This window comes from Nerophis lumbriciformis, linkage group LG21, assembly GCF_033978685.3.
Source record: "Nerophis lumbriciformis linkage group LG21, RoL_Nlum_v2.1, whole genome shotgun sequence".
NCBI lineage: Eukaryota > Metazoa > Chordata > Actinopteri > Syngnathiformes > Syngnathidae > Nerophis > Nerophis lumbriciformis.
The window spans coordinates 44,042,501-44,068,230 of record NC_084568.2 but is presented as its reverse complement, the minus strand read 5'-3'; the positions used below and the strand labels follow the sequence as shown (position 1 = coordinate 44,068,230).

The 25,730-nt window shown below is 39.0% G+C and overlaps 1 protein-coding gene across 2 annotated transcripts in view; it reads left to right on the top strand.

The window, feature by feature from the left end:
- The first annotated feature begins 4,876 nt into the window (after window positions 1–4,876).
- The window catches only part of mfsd2ab (MFSD2 lysolipid transporter A, lysophospholipid b), a 29,594-nt gene continuing 8,740 nt past the window's right edge, over window positions 4,877–25,730 (top strand). The window contains exons 1-9 of one of the 2 annotated variants that reach the window (XM_061982319.2): window positions 4,877–5,097; window positions 8,440–8,565; window positions 12,494–12,618; window positions 20,104–20,227; window positions 22,778–22,856; window positions 22,931–23,106; window positions 23,181–23,271; window positions 23,363–23,481; window positions 25,000–25,083. In XM_061982319.2, the coding sequence (XP_061838303.1) occupies window positions 5,008–5,097; window positions 8,440–8,565; window positions 12,494–12,618; window positions 20,104–20,227; window positions 22,778–22,856; window positions 22,931–23,106; window positions 23,181–23,271; window positions 23,363–23,481; window positions 25,000–25,083 (1,014 nt within the window). In that variant the 5' untranslated portion in view covers window positions 4,877–5,007. Of the gene's footprint in view, window positions 5,098–5,127; window positions 5,141–8,439; window positions 8,566–12,493; window positions 12,619–20,103; window positions 20,228–22,777; window positions 22,857–22,930; window positions 23,107–23,180; window positions 23,272–23,362; window positions 23,482–24,999; window positions 25,084–25,730 lie in introns of those variants that run through there. The other variant, XM_061982320.2, reaches the window with a different exon arrangement.

Below are 25,730 nucleotides of genomic sequence, written 5' to 3'. Positions count from 1 at the left end.
TAGAAATAGTGTGTGTGAATGTGGAGTAGTGTGTGTGAATGTGGAAATAGTGGGTGTGAATGTGGAAATAGTGTGTGTGAATGTGGAATAGTGTGTGTGAATGTGGAAATAGTGTGTGTGAATGTAGAAATAGTGGGTGTGAATGTGGAGTAGTGTGTGTGAATGTGGAAATAGTGGGTGTGAATGTGGAAATAGTGTGTGTGAATGTGGAATAGTGTGTGTGAATGTGGAAATAGTGTGTGTGAATGTGGAATAGTGTGTGTGAATGTGGAAATAGTGGGTGTGAATGTGAAAATAGTGTGTGTGAATATGGAAATAGTGTGTGTGAATGTGGAAATAGTGTGTGTGAATGTGGAAATAGTGTGTGTGAATGTGGAATAGTGTGTGTGAATGTGGAATAGTGTGTGTGAATGTGGAAATAGTGTGTGTGTGAATGGGTGAATGTGGAAATAGTGTGTGTGAATGTGGAAATAGTGGGTGTGAAAGGGTGAATGTGGAAATAGTGTGTGTGAATGTGGAAATAGTGTGTGTGAATGTGGAAATAGTGTGTGTGAATGTGGAAATAGTGTGTATGAATGTGGAAATAGTGGGTGTGAATGTGGAAATAGTGGGTGTGAATGGGTGAATGTGGAAATAGTGTGTGTGAATGTGGAAATAGTGTGTGTGAAAGGGTGAATGTGGAAATAGTGTGTGTGAATGTGGAAATAGTGTGTGTGAATGTGGAAATAGTGGGTGTGAATGTGGAAATTGTGGGTGTGAATATGGAAATAGTGTGTGTGAATGTGGAAATAGTGTGTGTGAATGTGGAAATAGTGTGTGTGAATGTGGAAATAGTGTGTGTGAATAGTGTCTATATTGATTGAATGCAGGCCCGGCCCTAACCAATCTGCCCCCCCCCCCCCCCCCCCCCCATCGGCAGTGAAGTGTATATACTCACAAGAAACCGAATAGCTTTGTCTTTGACCTTTTTTTTTACTTACAACTATACCTAATATATAAAGGGGTGGAAAAGTGACTATTACCTGCAGGGCAAACATTAGCTAACCAGAAGGCAATAACAATGTAAACAAAAAACACCTGCTTAAAAGATCTATTACAAATGTCCCTGAGGAATGTAAGGTGGGAGTAGGGTGACCAGGTGTCCGGATTTAGGCCGGACAGTCCGGATTTTTTATGCCCTGTCCGGCGTCCGGCGCAGCATCAAGCCGGACATGTATTTGTCCTCCTTTTTGAGGCACTAGGCTTGAAGAGCGGAGTTTTTTCATCTTTGCTGGGCTGCAGCGCGATAGCCAATCAAAGACCGTAAAAAATGCCCCCAACGCAGTAACATATCAAATGATTGGCTAAGAGCGGTGTCGGATACAAATCTGCTTATCATTGGTTAAAAAAGTAAACAAGGGTTCATGTGCTGCTGCGGCATTGACAGAAAGTTAGCATCATGCCAAAACGCAAGACCTCGTGTAATTCTGAATGGACAAAAGAGCATGAATTTATAACGAAAAGCAGTCGAGACTCATTCCATGGCTTCTGCACACTTTGTCGATGTGATGTCGACGTAAGTAGTCAGGGGAAAGCTGCAATTGAACGGCATGCGGGTACGGATAAACATAAAAGTAATAAACATGCGGCAGGTACCTCTTCAATGAGGACATTTTTTCGTGAAGTTTGGTCGCCCCTGGATGACTAGATAACTGCTGCGGAGCTGTGCAAGGTGTACCATGCTGTAAAGCAGTGCTTCTCAAATGGTACCCTGGGGGTATGTCATGTAATGTAAGTTCATAAACTGAACATCAAATTAAGTAGGCTATTCCATTCATTACCATAAATCCAGAGTTTCCCCCATGCCATGATGGTTTGACCCTCACTAAAATGTCTGTCAAAAAGAAGTGTGAAAAGAAATGCAACAATGCAATATTCAGTCTTGACAGCTACATTTTTTGTGGACATGTTCCATAAATATTGATGTTAAAGATTTCTTTTTTTGTGAAGAAATGTTTAGAATTAAGTTCCTGAATCCAGATGGATCTCTATTACAATCCCCAAAGAGGGCACTTTAAGTTGATGATTACTTCTATGTGTAGAAATCTTTATTTATAATTGAATCACTTGTTTATTTTTCAACAAGTTTTTAGTTATTTTATATATTTTTTTCCAAATAGTTCAAGAAAGACCACTACAAATGAGCAATATTTTGCACTGTTATACAATTTAATAAATCAGAAACTGATGACATAGTGCTGTATTTTACTTCTTTATCTCTTTTTTTCAACCAAAAATGCTTTGCTCTGATTAGAGGGTACTTGAATTAAAAAAATGTTCACAGGGGGTACATCACTGAAAAAAGGTTGAGAACCACTGCTGTAAAGCATCACCAGTCCTACAGAAGTTTAGACTGCGGCATGAAAGTGGAGCGGGAGATTTTCAGTGACTCGCCCACAGCTAAAGGGATGGCCTGTGGCCGAACAAAAGCCAAGGCATTGTGCAAGAACGTCATCACTCACTATTCGGTACAGGAACATACCGACTACATAAAAGAAAACAACCTACCCTTTTCCGTGGCAACCGACGCCTCAAATAAAGGAACAAACAAGTGTTTTCCCATTGTGGTAAGGTATTTTCACTTTGATGAAGGCATCCAACATGTCCTGTTGGATTTTTATAGTGACAGCAACGAAACGTCAGAAGCCATAACAAACCAGCTGCTGGCAAAACTTGAGCTGTCTGGCTTAGAGGTGAAAAACATGTCTGCATATGCAGCAGACAATGCCAGTGTCAATTGTGGCAAACATAACAGTGTGTATCAGAAGTTGAAACTGAGCCAAAAAGATGTGTTCCCTGCAAACTGTTTGGCCCTTATTCTGCATAACGCAACCAGATATGCAGCAAGCAGCCTTGATGTTGATGTGGAAAATTTTTTGTGGCATTTTTTTTAATTATATATGTTAACTACATTTAAGTCCACACATGTTATGCTTTGTGGTACTCTGCACTTGAAAAGATTCATCTCAGTGGTCACTTTTTGAACACCACAATGTATTGAATAAATACAAATACTGTTAACAAACACTTGACTTTAATATTTTTTCCTATTCAGCCACACAAACATCATCTTTAAACCACTCAAAATTGTACTATAAATAAGAGTATACCAGAGTCCTATGTACACCATAGTCATTTATTGATATGCCGCATAATGTCCTCCTTTTTGGTGTCATGGAAATGGTCACCCTAGGTGGGAGTACTGTAATTACCTAACGTTACATTATTATTTTCCATAACAATTTAGCCCCCTCCACAAAATTAACCCGACGTTAAAACAGAACTAGCTATTTATTGATTAGCAATTGCTGAATCATGTAACATTAGCTTAATGCTAAAAAGCCAGGTTACTATCACATTCTGTAACAGACAAATAATTTCATGTAGGCTAACGTTACCTACCTGCTACCTCTGTCTTTTCTCCTTTCTCCTCCTCTTCTTTTCTCTTTTTTCTTCCCTGGGCACCTGACAGTTTTGGCCGTTTTGACATCTTGTGTTGATTTTTTTGATGTGGTGACGTCCAAAGAGAGTCATGATACGGGAAGGGAGGGGCGCACCGTGCGGGGGGGAGGGGCGTAATGTTGTAACAAATAATATTTCTATTAAATAGGCTTTACTTTGCATTTTAATTAACGTGGGATTATTTTTTTGTATTTAGAAATAATAGTACCAACTTTTTTTTTTTTTTTTTTTTTCTTTCTCCAACATTTGTGGCACTGGCATGGCGCCCCCTGATGGACGGCGCCCTTAGCATTTGCCTATACGGCCTATGCCACGGGCCGGCCCTGATTGAATGATACCTAGTTGTGTTGTGTTGTGTTGTTATTATCAGATGAATGGTTTATATTAGACCTGGGCAAATGAAGGCCTGGGGGCCACATGTGGCCCCTTAAGCTTTTAAATCTGGCCCGCCGGACATTCCCAAATATTTTTTTATATGTTTAAGATGTAAAGTGTAGCTGCCATTATGATGTGCACTCATCTTTTCTAATGACCGTAAGTCTTCAACTCTACTAAGTCTTTACATGCTTGCAATCTGTGCTTTCGCATGATATTTTAGTGACTAGTGTTGTCCTGATATCAATATTATTTACATACTTTTCGGTACTTTTCTAAATAAAGGGGACCAGAAAAAATTGCATTATTGGCTTTATTTTAACAAAAAATCTTAGGGTGCGGCGGACCGGTACTTTTCAGAGGCGGTATGGTACCGAATATAATTCATTAGTATCGCGGTACTACACTAATACCCGTATACCGTACAACCCTACTAGTTACTATGGTAATCTAGGTCACAGCAGGTCAGACGAGGCACCAAGCAGTGTGGGTGTGGCTTGATTGTCAAATATGTGGATTGAGAGGAGGCGTGACGTTCATATGTTCTCAATATTCAGGGTTTTATCCTTCATAGAAACATTTAAAATTCCATTCCGTTTTTAAGGCGGTCTGTCATAACATTTTTAGCATTCAATCAGACTTTATTGTGAGGTTTTGTATTAGTGTTCCTAAAAAATAGATGTACCGGCCCCCAGACATTTTTTTTCTCTAAATTTGGCCCCCGAGTCAAAATAATTGACTCTATATTGTGCAATATTCCATAACTGCTGACTCATTGTAATTCCATCAAATTGATGAAGAACTTTACGTGTATTAAATAAAAGAAGAAGTTAAATACATTTGAATTTATTAATCTTTTCCAGGGAAGCGCAGGCAGGTTGTTGTCACGTGATCACTCTGAGCAGCCGCGCCATGGCGGTGACGTGTCTGGAAGGGGGCGTGGCTTAATATGGGGTGAATTGTACGTGCAAAATGGGCGGGTACGTGTGAATATGACTTGGTCTCGCGTCTCCTCGTCTTCGCTGAAACCGTCTCCAGTCTCCACAGCCCACGACCGACATTGAAGCTCACTCTTTGTCCATTTCTGTTTCTTGCTGCTTTTTTCCCGCGTCGCGCAGGAGCTGCTCCGCCATGGCCAAAGGAGAAGGTTGCGAGCAATACTCCAACGCCAGTTTGCTAAATAAAGCGTCGGATTGTGACGGCATCACGCAGTCTAAGAAGGTGAGGACACTTTTGATGATTTGACATCACGCAGTCTAAGAAGGTGAGGACACTTTTGATGATTTGACATCAAATATTCACCGAAGGATGAAGACGGTGGTGCGTTCACGTGCACGCCCGCCGTCAATGAATGAAGCGAGCACGCCGGCCGGTTAGAATTGTTCTCATTTGAAAGGCGTGACTCACTAAACTGTCGTTAAAACTGCGTTTTTCACATTCCATCACCTTCCACTCCTTGTTGGTAAGCAAACACGAGCGACTAATGAATGAAAAGTTGTACCGACATGATACATAAAGCATGTGTGTTAATACTGACGCGCCTCTTTATTTCTGGCCAACACTTTCGCCACAGTCGTTGAGATGCATTTAAATATAGTATTGTGTATATTCTTAATTTAAATATAGCACTATACTGTATTGTGTACATTCTTAAATTGGCGTTAGTACTCTTACAACACAATGGACGTTTTTGTGTCCTATAATTGTAGTTTATGGGTCTTGTCGTGAACCCTCTGATCCAGGGCTAAATGTGTTTCTTGAAAAAGCCACTCTTTTTTTTTTTTTTTTTGCGTAACGCTCATGCAAACGTCAATTTAAGGCCGTCACTTCATGATTCTGTTGATATAACTGGAGAAAAATAGTCTTATTTATATGTCGGCTATATCTCTTTGCTTCCATTTGAATGGATTCAATAGCTGTGTGGTGCGTTCACGTGCTCGCTACAAATCTGGACGTCTGCCTGTTCGTGTTTAAAATCAAATGTTATTGATTGGCATGAGTGTACTAACTAGAAATGTGTGTTATTCTGTAGTTTGCAAGTAGTATGTGGGATTGTAGTATCATTTAGCACACCCCACCTTTTTATTCATGGCCAGCTGAATGCGACAGGCTGCACCCACAAGACGACGTGTCGTACTGGTTAAACATCACATAAAGATCATATTTGTTCACTTTTCCTCTTATAGCTTATAAAAATGACCATATTGTTAACTGAATAGTTATACACAATACCATTTTACATGAAAGCCCCCCATTGGAATAAAAAAAAGTGTATTTTATGTGTAACTTTTATTTAAAAATATATGTAATTTAATTACTAAACGTAGTTATCGTGAAATATATTGTTCAATTAATTTTTAGTGCAAAATAATATATTTAACGGGAGTGTCGGAAAAAATTGATTCACATCCAAATTTGTGATTCTTATTCGTAACCATTGTGAATCAGTTCAAATTGTTCAAGAATCCATTTATGAAGTAGCATCTGTGCGCCTACTGGCTATGTGTACATGTCACACAGCCAAGTCTCGCTTTTATAACCTGCTTTCATTAGCATACTGTATACTAAATGATACATTACCAGAATTGGTTTGAATCGAGAATCGGTTCTGATTCAAATCATCCCCTCAAGAATGGAATTAAAAGGTGAATTGTTTTAAATAGTCACAGCCCTAAAAGTAAACATAATTTAAACATACTTTTGCAAACTTTTCCTGCGCAACTCCAACTAGAATTCAAAGCCAGTACAACTGTGCGCCATAGAGAGGGTTAGAAATATGTTTCATATTCATTCATTGACACTTTTGTGGTATGTGTACCACTAGCGGTACCCGGGCTCCATCTAGTGGTACGCCAAAGAATCACTTGATTAAAGTACAGTGTTTTATTTTCCAGCGTTACTGTTCAAACTGTGTAATGTTACAGTGGCCGAAAAAGTTACTTGTTAAATAAAATATTTGCTTTGTTTTTAATAAATACGTAGGTTTACTACACTGTTGTATTTTATTGTTGTCATTATGGTGGTACTTAATGAATACTTAGGTCTACTACACTACTGTATTTAATGTTGTCATTATGGTGGTACTTAATGAATACTTAGGTCTACTACACTACTGTATTTAATGTTGTCATTATGGTGGTACTTAATGAATACTTAGGTCTACTACACTACTGTATTTAATGTTGTCATTATGGTGGTACTTAATGAATACTTAGGTCTACTACACTACTGTATTTAATGTTGTCATTATGGTGGTACTTAATGAATACTTAGGTATACTACACTACTGTATTTAATGGTGTCATTATGGTGGTACTTAATGAATACTTAGGTCTACTACACTACTGTATTTAATGTTGTCATTATGGTGGTACTTAATGAATACTTATGTATACTACACTACTGTATTTTAATGTTGTCATTATGGTGGTACTTAATGAATACTTAGGTCTACTACACTACTGTATTTAATGTTGTCATTATGGTGGTACTTAATGAATACTTAGGTCTACCACACTACTGTATTTAATGTTGTCATCATGGTGGTACTTAATGAATAATTAGGTCTACTACACTACTGTATTTAATGATGTCATTATGGTAGTACTTAATGAATACTTAGGTCTACTACACTACTGTATTTAATGTTGTCATCATGGTGGTACTTAATGAATACTTAGGTCTACCACACTACTGTATTTAATGTTGTCATTATGGTGGTACTTAATGAATACTTAGGTCTACTACACTACTGTATTTAATGTTGTCATTATGGTGGTACTTGGTGAAAAAGTTTTGGAACCACTGACCCAGGGAATTTATCTGCCTTAGTTGTATATTTGTAAATAAAAATAATTTCAATCTGTACAATTTCAAGTATCTCATTGCAGAGTGTAGTCACCTAAAGTGCTGTCAGTATATTAACACTACACACAACAACAGAGGTTTTATTTCACTTTGTGGTCGTTAAAAGGTTTTATCCTTTGACATACTGTTCATTTCAAGTACCGGTACATGTTTGAAGAAGAATGGCATGTACCTGCATGGCCAGGTCAGGTAATTCCCTGATATACCACAAGTTGACTAATGAGTGGGGCTTTTTGATTGGTCAGTGAGGAGGCGTGTGTTGTTTTGGGTCAGAGAGGCTGTTGAAGTGATCCAGTGTGCTGCTGCCAAGGTGCCCTCATCAGACCTGACATGACATGACGTGACATGGTGTTTTCATTCCTGGGAAATAAGACACAAAAGCAGATAAATAAAACAAACACACAACATTAAGGCCTTTTCAGCACTTTGGCAGTGCAATAACGCAGACTGCGTTCTTTCTTTTATTTGAAGCGGATTGAAACAGGCCAGACTGTAGCTCAGTGTTTTTTTAACTTCACAAAGCCGGTGGAATAAACAGTTTTCATTTTGGCTGAGTGCCTCTGTGCCAGAGTTGTCTGCTGCAAATGCCATTTGGAGCACTTTCTGTAAAGTCTTAGTGAATCCAAACTGATTTTCAAGTCCTGAGCTTTAAAAGCCATTTCTGTTTAACTGTTGTCTTTTCTCATGTTTGGACAGCACGAGCAGAGGAACAGATTGTCCGTCTGCAACAAGATCTGCTACGCCATAGGTGGAGCGCCATACCAGATCACAGGATGTGCCTTAGGCTTCTTTCTGCAACTCTACCTGCTGGATGTAGCACAGGTGGGTTGTTTGAGTTCACCTCATATCTCCTCCCAACCAACATAAACCTAAAGGGTCAGGAGTAGAACCTACGTCATGTGTTCCAAGTTCCAAAGATCTCCCCTAAATAATGCAAAGACAATTATTCAATATTGTTGTCATTCTCCATATATTTTAACTTTACATGCAAAGTTCAAAGTAAGGGTCTCAAAGTATCGCGTTAATTGCAATTCATTTCCACCCATCCATCTTCTTCCGCTTATCGAAGGTTGTGTCGCGAGGGCAGCAGCCTAAGCAGAGAAGAAGTAGTGATTGATGCGTCTGCTTTATTTGTATTTTGAATAATTGAAGCAGATGAAATCAACAAGTTCAACATGTACCGTATTTTTCGGAGTATAAGTCGCACCGGCCGAAAGTGCATAATAAAGAAGGAAAAAACATATATAAGTCGCACTGGAGTATAAGTCACATTTTTTTGGGAAATGTATTTGATAAAAGCCAACAGCAAGAATAGACATTTGAAAGGCAATTTAAAATAAATGAAGAATAGTGAACAACAGGCTGAACAAGTGTACGTTATATGAGGCATAAATTATTATTATTATTAGCCTTTATTTAACCAGGTAAAATCCCATTGAGATCAAAGATCTCTTTTCCAAGGGAGACCTGGCCAAGAGGGCAGCAGCAAGGTTACATTAAAAACAGTAAACAAATACATAAAACATCACATTTACAACATTAAAACTTGCTCACATGACACATGTGCATACAGACAAGGTAGACTGTAATCCTTTCACAGAAGCTTTAAACTCATTCAACGTAACTAGGGTTTGAAGTTTAATGTTCGATTGTAGGTTATTCCAAGCCTTCGGTGCTGGAAACCTAAATGCTTTCTTGCCCAGTTCAGTTCTTACTTTGGGGACGACAAATTGCAGAACATTCATTGAAAGAAGATTGTGACTTCCTTGTTTCTTTGTTAAAAGACAAGACAGATAAGATGGAGTGATACCCAGAATGGTTTTGTAGATGAAAACATACCAATGATTGAGGCGTCGAGTACATAAAGATGTCCAGTTAACCATTGAGTATAACACACAATGGTGAGTAAGGGGAGCGCAGTTGGTAATGAATGTCAGTGCCCCGTGGTACACACTATCCAGCTTGTGGAGACAACCAGCAGTAGCATTCATGTACAACACATCTCCATAGTCAATAACAGGTAAAAAGGTTGTAATAAATAACCAACTGGTATGTTAACGTAACATATTATGGTAAGAGTCATTCAAATAACTATAACATATAGAACATGCTATACAATCTGTCACTCCTAATCGCTAAATCCCATGAAATCTTATACGTCTAGTCCAGGGGTCGGCAACCCAAAATGTTGAAAAAGCCATATTGGACCAAAAATACAAAAACAAATCTGTCTGGAGCCGCAAAAAATTTAAAGACATATTGTACAGATAGTGTGTCATGGAATTAAGAGGACTTAAAGGAAACTAAATGACCTCAAATATAGCTACAAATGAGGCATAATGATGCAATATGTACATATAGCTAGCCTAAATAGCCTGTTAGCATCGATTAGCTTGCAGTCATGCAGTGACCAAATATGTCTGATTAGCACTCCACACAAGTCAATAACGTCAACAAAACTCACCTTTCATGCACAACGTTAAAAGTTTGGGGGACAAAATGAGACAGAAAAAGAAGTGGCATAAAACACGTCCTAGAAAGTCGGAGAAAGTTATACATGTAAACAAACTACGGTGAGTTCAAGGACTGCCAAAATTAGTAGGACAAAACGGCACTCGCCAAATACTCGAATCAGTGAAGCATGTTTAATATAAACAGTGTGCTTTATAACAATTAGGGAGGTTTGTTTCATGTTTGTCCTACAGAAACCATATTAAAACAAAAATATATTTTTCCATTTTTCATACATTTTTTGAAAAAGCTCCAGAGAGCCACTAGGGCGACGCTCGAGAGCCGCGGGTTGCCGACCCCTGGTCTAGTCTCTTACGTGAATGAGATCAATAATATTATAATGTGTTCATCATTTCACACATAAGTCGCTCCTGAGTATAAAAAAACTGCGACTTATAGTCCGAAAAATACGATAATACTTTTTGCTCAGAAAAGTGGTCTTACTGTTTTTTGAGCACTTTATTATGACCTGATGTTTTATTGTATTAAATAAAAGAGACATTTGTTCAAGTCTGTTAAAAACAATACATGTCTTTATAAAGCCACTTTTTTGGTTACATATATACAGTATATATATATAATAATGTAATACATTTCAATTAAAAACACTCAAGTGGAGGGCTTTTCTCAGCATGTTTGTAGGTGAGACTAAAGTAATTAATCGCTCATTTGCACTTCTTTGAAGTATAAATCTAACATTCGGGTGTACAAATAAGTGCTAAATAAAACCAAAATAAAGTAAAACTACTAAGCCTTTTTTAATAAAAACAAAGTTGTTTTTTTTGGCAAGCTTCTCTGGTCATTTATTTCTATTCTGTCAGCTACATATTGCTATTCATCTTACAAAGTCAACTCATATTTATTACTAGTTATTTGAATTTTTATAGAGTTTATATGGAGTTGATTGAAAAAAAGATATAGGTATCGAAACTAAAAAAAAAGAAATGATTAAAAATAAGAATAAATCAAAACATAATAATAAACGATGCTCGTAGAAGCATACATATTATTTTCCCCAGTGGTTCCTTATCATCTAAAAGGTGTTTCTTTACCAAGAATAAGCATCATGAATGTTTTTCTAAATAAATTCTCCACTTCAACCATCTTTTTTGAACATTCTTCCCTCAGATGTAGTATGGACATGTTCTCCATATTTCTTAGATAAAGTCAAGCCTCAGTCGGAGGTTCTACTACCAGCATCTTGTGATGGACTTCTTGGAGGAAGTGAAAAGAACCTCAACCAAATAACGATCTTCTGTCCGTACAACTTAGTCCTATATACATAGTCATACATGGCATGTGGATATTATATTCCAGCAAATGATACCATGTCCGATCTTGGAGGGATATCTTTTTCAAGAAATTTTAGCTTAAACTCCCAATTTCTACCACTTTTTTTTATGACATAAATGTCTTCACCTTCTATTGTCTGTTTAGTGAGCTGTTACTCTATCTGCCTCAAGGTCAAAGGGTTTTAGTTGATCCCTCTTGTAAATCCACGTGCAGTAAAAACCTAAGTGAAAGTCATTCATTACAACATGAAAGAGATTGTTCTACTGTAAAAGTTGTTGGTCGGTGTGTCCTTAATTGGCTCCGACACTAATCTGGTGGTGTAGAAAGTCAAAAGCTTCCCAGGGTTTTGTTTTGTGTCCAACTGAGTGTATTGTGAGAGCCGTGGGCAGGGTTACATTCCTCCTGCTGGGCTTGTCTCAGCAGTGTTGTGGGAGCAAAAGAAGACCAGCTCAGCTACAAAGTGGCACTGGCACTATTTTCTAGGCACCAAAACAACCATTTACCCCCTTTTCAATTGCAGAAAATTTAATCAGGAGCCCCTTCTAAACCTTTTAAATGTTTAGAACTTTTTTTTATTGTTTCAGGCAAAGCATGCAAAATCAAACTCGTTTTTTTGTTGTTGAGATTTGTCTTTCTTGGCATGTATACAGGGTTAGCTTACACACCCAAGCAGGCTCCCCCTCCTTAGTCCTTGCACCTCAGGACTCAGCCTGTACACTTTCATATTCCGACAGACAAATGATAGAATTCTTGACAAATGTTCCTCCCTCTGGTGTTACATTTCAGGCACAACAAGGAGGCTAAAGATCCAAGGCAGGCCCCAGTTCTAGACACTTATTGTTGGATTTTTGAGCTACCCTACCATTAAAGTGGCTTACGACTAAATGCGCTTCTAAAATGTCTACAAGAGTGGTTTCTTTATTCAGTATGTCTTGTCTTTTGCCAGCTGGATCCCTTTTACGCCTCAATCATCCTGTTTGGGGGCCGTGCATGGGACGCAATAACGGACCCCACAGTGGGCTTCCTGGTGTCCCGCAGTCCATGGACACGTTTTGGGCGCATGCTACCCTGGTAGGTGTCTTTACTCTCGCCATGTCTTTTTGTGTAGGCTCACACTTTCCCTGAACCGCAGCACACAAAACGTTAAGAAAATGTCGCCTTTTCTGGCGACTTAAAGGGGAACTACACTTTTTGGGAATGTTGCCTATCATTCATTCGAACGTAAATAAACGCTAGTGCTCTAAAAACTTCCATCAACATTTTATATCCACGCTGTAAGGATGTATGTAATGTCGTAACATTCATATTAGTCTGTAATATTTACATATTTTGCTCATTTTAAAGGCCTACTGAAATGTGATTTTCTTCTTTAAAGGGGGATAGCAGGTCCATTCTATGTGTCATACTTGATCATTTTGCGATATTGCCATATTTTTGCTGAAAAGATTTAGTAGAGAACATCGACGATAAAGTTGGCAACTTTTGGTCGCTGATAAAAAAGCCTTGCCTGTAGCGGAAGTAGCAGACGAGTAGCGTGACGTCACAGGTTGTGGAGCTCCTCACATCTGCACATTGTTTACAATCATGGCCACCAGCAGCGAGAGCAATTCGGACCGAGAAAGCGACGATTTCCCCATTAATTTGAGCGAGGATGAAAGATTTGTGGATGAGGAAAGTGAGAGTGAAGGACTAGAGGGCAGTGGGAGCGATTCAGATAGGGAAGATGCTGTGAGAGGCGGGTGGGACCTGATATTCAGCTGGGAATGACTAAAACAGTAAATAAACACATACTCTATTAGCCACAACACAAGCAGGCTTATATTTAATATGCCACAAATTAATCCCACATAACAAACACCTCCCCCCTCCCGTCCATATAACCCGCCAATACAACTCAAACACCTGCACAACACACTCTATACCACAGCCCAAAGTACCGTTCACCTCCCCAAAGTTCATACAGCACATATATTTCCCCAAAGTCCCCAAAATTACATACGTGACATGCACATAGCGGCACGCACGTACGAGCAAGCGATCAAATGTTTGGAAGCGTACTCACGGTACCGTGTCTGCGTATCCAACTCAAAGTCCTACTGGTAAGAGTATCTGTTGTCCCAGTTCTCCACAGGCCAATGGTAAAGCTTGACTGTCATCTTTCGGGAATGTAAACAATGAAACACCGGCCGTGTTTGTGTTGCTGCAGCCGCCCGCAATACACCGCTTCCCACCTACAGCTTTCTTCTTTGCTGTCTCCATTGTTCATTGAACAAATTGCAAAAGATTCACCAACACAGATGTCCAGAATACTGTGGAATTTAGGGATGAAAACAGACGACTTAATAGCTGGCCACCATGCTGTCCCAAAATGTCCTCTACAATCCGTGACGTCATGCGCATGCGTCATCATACCGAGACGTTTTCAGCAGGATATTTCGCGCAAATTTTAAAATTGCACTTTAGTAAGCTAACCCGGCTGTATTGGCATGTGTTGCAATGTTAAGATGTCATCATTGATATATAAACTATCAGACTGCGTGGTCGCTAGTAGTGGCTTTCAGTAGGCCTTTAAACATACGGTGGCGTATTCATTTCACAGACGCATCTCAACGTTCGCTTTTTCCTTCAACAACAACACAGACTTCATGAGCAACAACAAATACTACTTTAGGACAAATGATTTTCCAAAGCATAATATTTATGAGCAAGAATATATGGGGTATGAACTAGAAGTTTTAGAAGCTCCAGTTGGACTTTCTTTCCTTTAAAAGCCGCCACTGTCCTCTTATATTTGCACATTCTGTAGATGGATGTCCACGGGTATATCTGCAATATATTAAAATGACGTCCACATCACAGACATGCTGACATCGCTCAAGACAGTCACAAAGACGTGCGTTTAGTTTACATCTAGTTTTGGTAGCGCGGTTTTTGGTGATCAAAGTATTTTTCCCGTGGTCAAATTTTTGGTACCGGTACTTCACTTGTCAATATTGCGAAAATAATAGGCTATATATATATTTATGTATGTATATATTACTGTAACAACCAGCTGGTGGTCATGTTTAATGTTAGTGTGGTTTGGATTTAATGTCAGTTTTTTCCCATTATTGCACGTGGTCTGTGCCTTTAAGGTGATTGGCAGAGAAGGAGGGAGTGTTGTTGTGTGGTAAGCACGGACTCACGAGACAAAAGTGTTTGCACGGCAGGTACAACCTGTTGGAATGGTGCCGTTTGTTATCATAAGATCGTTGATAAATGTTACAAATAGCGTCAGACTTTGAATTCTTCTGGGGGCTACAGTATATGATCTTAGTTTGATTTTCAAATAAGTGAAGTGAATTACATTTTATATAGCACTTTTTCTCAAGTGACTCAAAGCACTTTACATAGTGAAAGCCAATATCTAAGTTACATTTAAAGCAGTGTGGGTGGCACTGGGAGCAGGTGGGTAAAGTGTCTTGCCCAAGGACACAAAAGCAGTGACTAGGATGGCAGAAGCGGGGATCGAACCCTAACCCTCAAGTTGCTGGCACGGCCACTCTACCAACCGAGCTATACCGGTTGGTAATAATAAAAAAAAAAGTATTTTCAAGGTGTGGCAGTAATAAAAAATGCTGTGGCGGTGCGCCACATTCAATTACATTGAGGGGAAACCCTAAATCACTTACTGTACAGTGTCTGCTCTCACCGGGATGTTTATATCTTCCCGTTTAGAAGAAGAAGTCATCATAATCCTCAGGCAGGTGTAAAAATAAGTCTTTTTGTGTCTTTCTCGCCAGTTGAATGTCAAAGTTGACCAACTTCTGGGTTTATTGCCACAACTTTTTACTATCCAAGTGGGAGGCATGATGATTAATAATCTAAAATGTACTTTTACCAACTCAGAGGTGACGCAGCAGCTCAATATGTCATTTGCTACATAAGCTAGTTACCTCTCTGTGATCACGGCAGTGCTAAAAGTAGTTCCTCTGCGTTAGCGCTTATAAAACCAACAATATGACTAATACTTAGTTCATGTTCAGGTCATGACTTGTAAATGGAGAATTGTTGGCGGCTTTTGGATGTTTTTTACGACTGCTTTATGAGCGGAATAGATGACTGAGATTAGCTTCATTGTTGGCCACTTCGTACTTGCGGTATATTACACATGTAGAATGCATAAAAAAGAAAATCACATGTGTTCTTGTCTAATATAGGGATTGTGAATGATAGGCAAAATTCCCCCTAAAAATGCAGTTCCCCTTTCAGTGGGTATGAGTTGAAATGTCTCACATAGCTCCAATAGCACAATTCCAGCAGCATGTGCAACTTACACTCCATTAGGGGGCAACTGAGCAAATGAGGTTGAACAATATGGTAAAGGTCTTTGCAGCGCTTACAAAATGACTTGCCTGTGTCTAATGAGTTGTATTTCCATCAGAGACATGCAAATGGTCTGATGCAGAGATGACCCTCTCTGACTGCACTGCGCAGGGCGTGCTCTACCACTTGATACTCCACCCCTTCCTGTGCCAACCACCCCCAGGCCCCTCTGCCAATCACATCCAAATCATCCTCATATAGTTCACTTGCACATTTCCCACCTTCTGCAGGACCCTGATAAATATAACCCCCCTCTGCTACTTTGCACTTTCACACTTTCCCTTGAAAAGTTGTTCCACTGAAGCTGCTGGGTGGCAGTTCTGTGAAATACAAACGTGGACGGTCCGCTCTCTGGCGACTGGCTTCCATAGAGGCTCGTCTTGCTTGAGGCCCCCTTTTGCCTAAAGGTCGCAGACCCCATTCTTCCGTAGCATCCACCCCCACCTCATGTCTGCAAGTGACATGTTGGGTGTAGAGTGTCAAAGCCAGGCGGCTGTCAGCGCGGGCTAAACATTAGCGTCCTTTAGGAAGGAGAGTGTGATTTCAAAAGCAAATATAGTTTTGCAATTGACTGCTCCTATTTTGTGTCTCCAATACATTGATGAACTGATCAGCCTGCAGCAAATTGTAGGAGTGCAGCAGCATCTGAACTGAACTTCTATTTTAGCTGCTGGTAAAAAGTGGGTCATTCCTTCCCCAAGCTAGTCATTGGTTATTTGGTGTGAAGGAATCACCGGCACGTCACTTAGAAAGACCTGTGTGGAAAGAGCGGAGGAAGCAGCACATAGCCATGTTTCACTTGTGTGTGTGTGTGTGTGTGTGTGGGGGGGGGGGGGGGGGGATGAACCGGTAAGATCAGTCTGTGATTGGGCCAGCCCACAACACACCATCTATTCCAGCCAATGAGATTACAGCTCTTGGGTCCTCGGATGTTTTTTTTTCTTCCTCCAAACAGTCTCCTCTAGAAGGTTACTATAGTTCATGGCAAGATTATTACTCAAACATTTGCTGCCAACATGTCATTAATGATTCTGAGAAAGCATTTAGTACATTGCTTTACCTGATAAACCCTTTGTTGGCATGAGAATGTCCGCTCCACCAAAGTAGATGAAGAAATGTATCATTTGATGGGTGATCATGTGGCACAGGAAGGTCACCCGCAAGAGTACACTTCATCACATCACATGCATGACTTGTTGACTTCCTGTTTTATGTCTTTATTGTATTCTGCTGGGATACATTGGATTTGTACTCAACTTTATAACTGTCAGCATCAAAAACTTTTATTGACTTCACAGACAGTCATTCTTAACTGTCATACAGGTCGTCATGTACTATATAATACAACTCAAATAAGACATTGCTAGCTGCAAAACGTGTTGTGTGTGTGTGTGTGTGTATATATATATATATATATATACATACATACATACATATATACTTATTATTTAATTTTTTTTCCGAATAAATCGCAATTCTTACAAATATATGCCTAATTTGTATTTGGGTCGAATTAGGGCTGGGCGATATATGAATATACTGGATATATGGCGGGTTTGTCTCTGTGCGATATAGAAAATAACTATATGGTGATATTGGAGTATACGTTCTCACGCATCTGTCTGACGGTGGTTTGGCTTCAAGCGGGAATATGTCTTTACATGTCAACTTTGCAATTTACTAATAAAAGCTTCAATCAATCTATCAATCAATCAGTCAACATCTCTGTTCGGTGCCACACCAACTAAATGCCGAAGCAACTATTTCCACATCAACACTGTAGAACAGGGGTGCTCATTACGTCGATCGCAATCTACCGGTCGATCTCGGAGGGTGTGTCAGTCGATCACCAGCCAGGCATTAAAAAAATAGTCCTAAAAATGAGCGATCATAAATCTTCACTATGACGTCACTTTCGTCACTTGATTGACATTCACGGCACCCGAGGGTCTTCTGAGATGACGCTGGCTGCTGCCAGCTCATTAAAATTACCGACTGGAAGGCGAGAAACACTTTATTTCAACAGACTCTGGCGCCGAACCTGTCGTCAAAACTCCAAAGACCGACTGCACAGTTGCACAGTTGCGCTACCAAAATAAGAGTCTCAGAAAGCTGGCGTGCGCAAGCTAGCAAGCTACGGAGTTTGCCGACAATGTATTTCTTGTAAAGTGTATACAAAGGAGTACGGAAGCTGGACAAATAAGATGCCAAAAACCAACCACTTTCATGTGGTATTGGACAGAAAGGAGGACTTTTTTTCTCCTCCATTCGAAAATGCGGACGTTATCAGCACCACTGTCTGATTCCAATCAATGCAAGTCATCAGAATCAGGTAATACAACAACTTATATTCTTGTCTTCATGAAAGAAAGGAATCTATATGTGTTAAACATGCTTGTATTATCTTTAAACACCTTAACTTGTTAACAATATTAACTATATGTGTTAAACATGCTTGCATTATCTTTAAACACCTTTAACTTATTAATAATATTAACTATATGTATTAAACATGCTTGTATTATCATTAAACACCTTTAATTTATTAACAATATTAACTATATGTATTAAACATTCTTGTATTATCATTAAACACCTTTAATTTATTAACAATATTAACTATATGTATTATCTTTAAACACCTTTAACTTGTTAACAATATTAACTATATGTATTAAACATACTTGTATTATCATTAAACACCTTTAATTTATTAACAATATTAACTATATGTATTAAACATTCTTGTATTATCATTAAACACCTTTAATTTATTAACAATATTAACTATATGTGTTAAACATGATTGCATTATCATTAAACACCTTTAATTTATTAACAATATTAACTATATGTGTTAAACATGCTTGCATTATCATTAAACACCTTTAACTTATTAACAAAAACATATATTTCATAAATAAGTAAATATAAATGATATATATGAATGAGGTAGATCCCCACGACTTGATCAATTGAAAAGTAGCTCGCCTGCAGAAAAAGTGTGAGCACCCCTGGTGTAGAACATACACTATTTGATATGCAGTTAATTTTTATGTGACACTTATTGAAATATCTTGTGTGTCATCATGTTTTAAACTATTGTGGTGGCGTTCTGTACAAAAAGTGCACTTTAATTGAGTGTTGTTTTGATATGTCATCTTAGTGACATCATGCACAAAAGTGCACTAATAGCTTGTTTTAAAATGTCTCTGACAATCTTGCACTTTCTGTTTGGAAATGACATGAATGTTTGTGCCACTGCTTAATAACTCTTTAATAAATACACTTTTACTTGTGATTTCCCTCTCTGCATGAAAGTTTAAAAGTAGCATATATTAATGAAGAAGAATGTTTTAATGTAGACACATAGAATCATCATACTGCTGTGATTATATGCATCAAGTTTTCATTCAAGGCTAAGGCAAAATATCCACATATATATGGTGTATCGCGATATGGCCTAAAAATATTGCGATATTAAAAAAAAGGCCAAATTGCCCAGCTCTAGTGCTATTAATGCTGACTGAGCAGTTAGTTTTTTTAGTTGTGTTGCTGCTGAGAATTCATTATTAACGTTTCAAAAATGAAGTAGATGTATGGTATGGTACTGTACCTTAATGAATAATGTTTTTTTTGACTGTGTGTTGTAAGTTCCGTTCCTGGTACTGTAGTCGTCACTGCACTCTTCCTGGTGTGTGATTGCCTACCACCATGTCTTTTTAGTCTACATCCGCTGGCACTCTTATCTTCTCACTTTGTGATGAGGATGACTCACTGTGTCCAGGATGTCCTGGTTCCTGCATCTGGAGGCGTGGTTTCCTTTTTAAACTTGATCCTGGGACATGTTTTAATGAGCATGTGCAACAGGTGCAGGAAATTACACCCATAACTTCCCGCTTATGAGCCACTTGAAATAACTATAGGGCAAGTATGTTCCATTGTTGGAGCAAAGTGATTAATTTCTTCCATTCACGTAAAACCTCCTGATGCTCAGGTATGTCCACACCTTTCACACAGTCATCAGATGCTGCCATGTGCACACACAAGGTGACGTGTCACTTTAGTCAACTAATGATGCTGCAAGTTGGCCTGCTAATGCACTCTGGATTATAAGGACTTTGTTTGTCTGTGTCACCTTTTGCCTGCTTCATCTTCTCATCCACTTGCTTTTCTTTTCCCCCCCTGCAGGATCGTGCTGTCAACCCCTCTGGCAGTGCTCTCCTACTTCCTCATTTGGTACGTCCCCCCCTTTGAGGACCGCAAAGTCATCTGGTACCTCTTCTTCTACTGTGTCTTCCAGACCCTTCAGACTGTGAGTATGAAACGCACAAGGTGTCATTAAAATGCATTTCAAGTCAAATGGATTTTGTTGAAATGAAGGACTTAAATGGTTTTAAAAAAACATTAAATACAATGTCCAAAAGCATTAAAACATTTCATACAAATGTGTAGGCCTGGGCCAATAGTCAATAAGTAAATTCATTGATTAATAGAAAATGAACTCTTTGGTGAGCCAACACCTGACTCACTTTTTCCAACTGGTGAAAGAACTGCATTTCAAGATGTTCAGCAATTATTAAGTGCAAGTGTATATTTTATTTTTATGTTTGTTTACCTATTTAGAATAATTCAGTTATTGACCTTCCAATTACAATGGTAAAATTACTACAGTAATGACACATATGTTTATTGCCTTTTAAAAGGGTTACTTGCCTTATTATTATTGTTAAATATTCTGATTATAGTATTGCTTAATTTAGTTAATGTAAACCTTTCAACTATCCACATTATCATTGTCAAATGCTTACATGTTTGTCTATACAGACAATTGTATGCATTTCACTATATATAATAACAATCTGCAGTTTTAAGTTGCATTAAAAAGCATTCAATTAGATTTGCTGATACCTGCAGAAACCCTGTCATAAATATTTGCTAAGTTACGTTAAGTACAAGGAACATTTTTTCTTCCCATTAGCCTTTTTTACCAACACAAAAAAGCTGTCATTTCTTTAGTGGCATTGATCTGTATGAATAATAACTGCATGGACAGACTCGGGATGCAATTTTAGGAATCGAATCAGGTAACACTCCTGCACACACAGATGGATTTATGTGGAAGTAGTGTCAAAGCGCTTTGAGTACCTTGAAGGTAGAAAAGCGCTATACAAGTACAACCCATTTAAATAAGGACATCAGCTTCACTACTTTTTATGGATGTGTGGCGGCAACCCAAAATTTTGAGAGCGCAATATTGGACCAAAAAAAACTAATCTGTCTGGAGCCGCAAACAATTAAAAATCAAGTGTTATAATGAAGACAACGTGTCTGTATTAGCCTACTATCAAAATGACTTTAAAAGTCTTATATAAGTGTTATAATGAAGACAACACATGATATACGTGTCTATATTAGCCTACTATCAAAATGACTTTAAAAGTCTTATATAAGTGTTATAATGAAGACAACACATGATGTCTATATTAGCCTACTATCAAAATGACTTTAAAAGTCTTATATAAGTGTTATAATGAAGACAACACATGATGTAAGTGTCTATATTAGCTATATTAGCCTACTATCAAAATGACTTTAGAAGTCTTAATGTTATAATGAAGGCAACACATGATGTAAGTGTCTATATTAGTTATATTAGCCTACTATCAAAATGACTTTAAAAGTCTTATATAAGTGTTATAATGAAGGCAACACATGATGTAAGTGTCTATATTAGCTATATTAGCCTACTATCAAAATGACTTTAAAAGTCTTATATAAGTGTTATAATGAAGACAACACATGATGTAAGTGTCTATATTAGCCTACTATCAAAATGACTAAGTCTTATATGAGTGTTATAATGAAGACAACACATGATACGCATGTCTATATTAGCTATATTAGCCTACTATCAAAATGATTTTAAAAGTCTTATATAAGTGTTATAATGAAGGCAACACATGATGTAAGTGTCTATATTAGTTATATTAACCTACTATCAAAATGACTTTAAAAGTTGTATATAAGTTTTATAATGAAGACAACACATGATGTACGTGTCTGTATTAACTATAACAGCCTACTATGAAAATGACACTGCACACAAACAACTATCAGAAATGCATTCAATATTACATACAGATAAATGTGTCATGCTATAAATGTAACACACAGGACACAATAAAGGAAATGACATGAGGAAGGTGTGGGCAGCACTTTATTCCATTGAAGGTAGAAATACAGAAAGGGGAAGACACTCGGCAAGGAGGGCAAAAGAAGTTTGTGGGATTAGGAAGGACACCATTACAATACACTCATCTCAATATTGTGCAGGTGTTGAGGGGGTTGGGCTCCCAGAATTCTACTATGACAGAGTATATATGTTATGACAAGGAAGGGCTTTTTATTGGACTGGCTCACAAAACAATGCAGGTGGACTTTGAAGTATTTAACTTTGCATCACCTTTTAGCTGTTGAACTTGTTTCCACAAACACAAAACTAACAAAACCATTTTGAAAAGTTGAAATAAAAAAAGTATAATTCAATGAATGTGGTAGCTGTATAGTTTAGTCTCTGGGCTGCTAGCAATCCTGTGTGTGTGTTTGCAGTTGAATGAGGAGAGGATGCTCCCTGAGCTTTTGCTTGTGTGCACATGATAGACTTCATGCTCACTTTCAGTCTCTGGCTCGCAGACACATGTGCTTCTGAGTCCGACCATTAAAAACATAGACTTCAGAAGTCTTACCTCTCCACAAGAAATATTGTATGATTGCAACATCCCACTTTGTGTGAGAGGCGCAGGTGGATGGACGCTGCAAGTTATTTTGACCATGTCTGACCCAAAAGTAAATGTTGTTTCAGTGCTTCCATGTGCCGTATTCTGCCCTCACCATGTTCATCAGCACAGAGCAGAAAGAGAGGGACTCTGCCACTGCCTACAGTCAGTACTGCAATCTATACATCCAGTATATGTCAAGATGTTATTCCACTTCATTGTCTCCCTGCCCCAATTAGGGATGACTGTGGAGGTTCTAGGCACCGTGCTTGGTACCGCCATCCAGGGTCAGATCGTGGGCATGGCCAACGCGCCCTGCGTGCCAGGTCCAGGCGCCATCTTGGCCAACATGAGCAACTCGTCAGCATCAGCCGGCCTCAACGGCACGGAGCACGTCATCACTCTGCAGCACACGGTGCGTGCATCTCCCTCGCCCGCTTACCTTCTCAAGCTCAGGGAAAGTACATTTGTGCATTTGTTTGTCCACAGAGGACGGCCTACATGATCGCCTCCGGTGTCATCTGCTTGATCTACGTCTTGTGCGCCATCGTGCTGTTCTTTGGCGTGAAGGAGATCAAAGGTGAGAGTTGTTGGTGTTCCTCACAGCTGACTTGAAATCTCATCTCCTGACCAGCAACAAGGACTCATCTTTTCTTTCTTTTCCCTTCCAGAGTCCAGTCGTCCCAAGTCCGAACCCTTATCCTTCCTGCAGGGCATCAAGCTGGTGATGGGACACGGGCCCTACGCCAAACTGGTCATGGTCTTCCTCTTCACCTCCTTAGCCTTCATGGTACGCATTTACACGCCAACAACAAACAAAAAACATCATCTATTAAAAAAATGCATTTCTTTTGATACATTTATTGATTGGCAACACTAAATGGTCCCTAGTGTGTAAATGTTGTCTATCTGTGATGAGATGGTGACTTGTCCAGGGTGTACACTGCCTTCCGCCCCAATGCAGCTGGGATAGGCTCCAGTACCCCCCGCTCCCCCAAAAGGGACAAGCGGTAGAGGATGGATGGATGGATTTCAGATTGCTGTCTTCTTTAGTGCCTCTGCTGGCTGCTGCCAAGTAGTGCACTTCATTTTCTCTTAAACATTGGTGGGTGTAACTAGTACCATTGTTAGTACACAGGCTCAAACACTTGGCGGGAAAACAAGCACTCAGGACTCAGACAGACTGCTTCTGTGTAATGTTGCAAGTTGCCATGCCAACAAAGCAAACATGCCTGATGGAAAGAGCTCAAAAGTGTAATAAAGCTCCACTTTTCAAAATGCTCTATCTCATGGCTAATTTACATTGCATATTAGAGATCAACCGATTATCAGCGGGGCTGATTATCAACGCCATTATTTGTCATTTTGATGTATATCCGTATCGGTTTTTGTTTAGATAACTTTTATCGGCTCCAAATATTGTTTATCAGCCTGACCTCAGCCCTGAAAAAAACAATTGGCCGATCTTTATTGCATATGCCATGTACATGCTACCGATTAGCATTAGCAATTTTACATGGCGATCTCCATGTACTAAAAACTACAACTAAGCTGCACAGCCGATGTGTAAAAAGTAAAAGACTTACAGTACAAACACTTTAAAGGACTCAATACACTACTGCCATCTAACATCTTGGAACTGCAACACTGCAAAAAGTGAAATCTAAGTAAGATGAAATAAGGCTGATATTTGCTTATTTTCTGTCTGATAAGATCATTCTTCTCACTAAGCAGATTTTATGTTAGAGTGTTTTACTTGTTTTAAGTGTTTTGCTCCTAAATGATGTCAGTAAGATATTACAGCTTGTTGCTGAGATGTGATGAGCTATATTGAGTAAAACATGCTTGAAAGTAGAATATCAAGTGTTGCAAAGCTGTGTCATCAACACTCACAAGTAGAAAACTACTTTTTTAAAGTCATCATTTCTTATTTCAAACATGGAAAAAAAATCATGACTTTGACACAATTGTGTCTCATAATTAAAACAGATGACAGCCAAATGCTGTTTTATTTTCAATGAAACAATAGAAAATGTGTACTCATATAGTAGTACACTTGTTATTAGTGAGAATATACTTATTTCATTGAGATTAGCTCATTTGACTTGTTTTGCAAAGTCTTGAACAGCCAAATGTTCTTGTTCTATTGGTTTTGCTTAGTTCAAGTAAAATACCCCTCATTTTTGACTTTGCAGTGAACTGCATGCAAAGTCTACTATATAATACTTGCAAATGAGATGGTAAGGAAACAACTGGACAAGTAGCATGTCCTAATTGCTACTAATGCTAATTGTTCTTTGTTCTGCAGCTCCTGGAGGGAAACTTTGCTCTATTCTGCAGCTACACACTGGGCTTCAGAAACGACTTCCAGAACATTCTTCTGGTCATCATGGTGAGTCCAAAGACACACACACACACAGCAGCGCAGGTGTGATTTCAGGTAGGCTGTTGCCATAACAACGTCCCTCAGCGGCCAAAGTTAAGGCGTGACCTTCAGAGTGTGGACAAAAGGCTTCTCTCTCACATAAATAGTTAGCAGTTACAAAGCTGCTCTGTCTCTACTTCATTAGTGCACAATGGGCTCCTCATAGTACGTGTGTGTGTGTGTGTGTGTGTGTGTGTGTGTGTGTGTGTGTGTGTGTGTGTGTGTGTGTGTGTGTGTGTGTGTGTGTGTGTGTGTGTGTGTGTGTGTGTGTGTGTGTGTGTGTGTGTGTGTGTGTGTGTGTGTGTGTGTGTGTGTGTGTGTGTGTGTGTGTGTGTGTGTGTGTGTGTGTGTGTGTGTGTGTGTGTGTGTGTGTGTGTGTGTGTGTGTGTGTGTGTCCAGCTAAAATGCCATCCCATTCCCACAGCCGCGCCACTTGGTGTGAATCTGATCATTTTATTGAAACAAGCCAAGGTACTGTGGCAGACGAGGCGAGGAAAGGCTGGAGCAGATTACCTTGTTAGATCCTTGGCTTCATGCAAAGGATTATGGAGCAGACATGAAGTATTAACATTTATTTGGAGACATGACTTTTTACACTAATGCTGTGCGCCGCT